The sequence below is a fragment of the Octopus bimaculoides genome, chromosome 4 (genome assembly GCF_001194135.2).
Source record: "Octopus bimaculoides isolate UCB-OBI-ISO-001 chromosome 4, ASM119413v2, whole genome shotgun sequence".
Lineage (NCBI taxonomy): Eukaryota > Metazoa > Mollusca > Cephalopoda > Octopoda > Octopodidae > Octopus > Octopus bimaculoides.
In genome coordinates this window covers 114,798,834-114,801,088 of record NC_068984.1, presented here as the reverse complement: position 1 = coordinate 114,801,088, position 2,255 = coordinate 114,798,834, and the positions used below count along the sequence as shown (strand labels likewise).

Below are 2,255 nucleotides of genomic sequence, written 5' to 3'. Positions count from 1 at the left end.
AGAGTATGAAGACAGGGAAAGCCCCTGGCCCATCAGGAATCACTGCAGAGATGCTCAAAATATCTGGCAGTGTCGGCTATAGCCTAGTCACCCATATTACGAACCAGGTGATACACGAAGGAGTCATACCCAATGACTGGAGTAGCAGCACCATAGTCAACTGCTACAAAGGTAAAGGTGACGCTTTAGATACAAATAATTACAGAGGTATCAAGTTGTTGGATCAGGTAATGAAAGTCATGGAGAGGGTCATAGCCCAACTAATTAGGGAGAGAGTCAGTTTAGATGAGATGCAGTTTGGGTTCGTGCCAGGGAAAAGCACCACTGATACTATATTTGTAGTAAGACAACTGCAGGAGGCATCCAGCTGTAGAAACTCTGCCAAATCAGATTGGAGCCCGGTGTAGCCATCTGGTTCACCAGTCCTCAGTCAAATCGTCCAACCCATGCTAGCATGGAAAGCGGACATTAAACGAGGATGATGATGATCATGATGTCTACAAGTGCTTGTGAATTGCCGATCACGTCTACAAGTGAGAGGGTATGTGCAAGTCTAGTGCGAGTGAAAGTGATTCAGAAAACAATTATAATAATAATATTTTTTATTATAAATGATCTTAACATTCTTTTTTATTTACACAAAATATTCTTTACATCTTATTGTTGTTTTATTGCCATTTATTTATGAATATTATAAATTTTATAGGTAAAATATTTTTCGGAGACCGAATTACAATTTATAACATTACTACCATGGGAAATTATTACTCTGCTTTACAAGCGGTCTCCAGGAACAAATTAACTTGCATATCGAGGCATTAATGTATATATGTATATAAAGTATATATTTATGTCATTCTATTAATTTTGTAAAAATCTTATTTATTTTCTAAATTTTGTTATTATTTTTCAGTTCAACGGGACCCTCGGAAACGGCGTGTAAAACCTGTTCAAAAGCACCTAATACAGATAGATTTTGGAGGATTAGATGATAGTGAAGACGATAGTGACTTCGAAGTTGAAAAACATGTGAAAGGTATATCATCATCATCATCATCATCATTTAGCATCTATTTTCCATCTGGCATGGGTTGGACGGTTTGGCTGAAAACTGGTAAGTTGGGGAGCTGCATCAGGTTCCAATCTGCTTTGGCATGGTTTCTACAGCTGGATACCCTTCCTAATGCCAACCAGTCCAAGAGTGTAATGGATGCTTTTTATGTGCCTCCAGCACATGTATCAGTTACACAACACCGGCATCAGCCATGACTACGATCTCAGCATGGTATATCACCAAAGGTCTCGGTCACTTGTCTCTGCTTGTGTGAGGCCCAATGTTTGAAACTGTGATTTTTACATGTCACCAGCATAGTTACCAGTTATGCAACACTGGCATCGGCCACAACTATGATTTCACTTGGCTTGACGGGTCTTCTCAAGCACAGCATATCACCCAACATTTGAAGGGTGCTTTTTATGTGCCAGCTGCATGACACTGGTATTGGCCACAAATTTTTTTTTTTTTTTTTTTTGTCATTATTTGTCCTAAACAAAATGGGATCTGGTGCAATGGTAAGCATAAGTTCTTACTGGTATTTTGTTATGTCCCTTTAGACTTGGTATATAAAATATTGATAAATGACCTTTGGAAGAAATGGAAAGACTACAAGACTAGAGTTGACTTGATTGTCCACTGTTTTGGCTAGTAAATATGGTGACTGATGATACTGACCACCGACCTTGTACACAGTTATTGATAATCAATAATCTTTTATGTGTGTGAGTCGTTAGATGAATGTTCATTACTAATAATTATTGATAAATAATTCATATAGCCATAATAATGGTTTCAAATTTTGGCACAAGCCCAGCCTAACTATAATAATAATTCTTGTTGTTATATGGTACCATTGACAGAGAGTGCAAGAGTAAAAGGAAGAAGTACAGAAATAAATACACACACACACGTGTGTGTGTATGTGTATGATGTATATATGGAGGTGGTGGGAATTTATTTCTATGCTAACGATATAAACACCAAAAGCCAATATAAGAGTTTCTCTCATGGTAACTACTGCAGTATAGTTTCTTCTAATAGAACATCCATATTTAAGTGGAGATAAATATTATCTCTTGATATATATATATATATATTTCTTTATTGCCCACAGGGGACTAAACATATAGGGGACAAACAAGGACAGACCTAGGGTTTAAGTCAATTACATTGACCCCCCCCAGTGCATAGCTGGTAC

General features: G+C 37.4%; 1 protein-coding gene across 1 annotated transcript in view; it reads left to right on the top strand.

Annotated features, from left to right (window-relative positions):
* The window catches only part of LOC106872116 (PHD finger protein 14), a 61,742-nt gene that overhangs the window by 20,935 nt on the left and 38,552 nt on the right, over positions 1–2,255 (top strand). Inside the window, exon 3 of the mRNA XM_052967667.1 lies at positions 914–1,036. Coding sequence (XP_052823627.1) covers positions 914–1,036 — 123 coding nt within the window. The remainder of the gene's footprint in view (positions 1–913; positions 1,037–2,255) is intronic.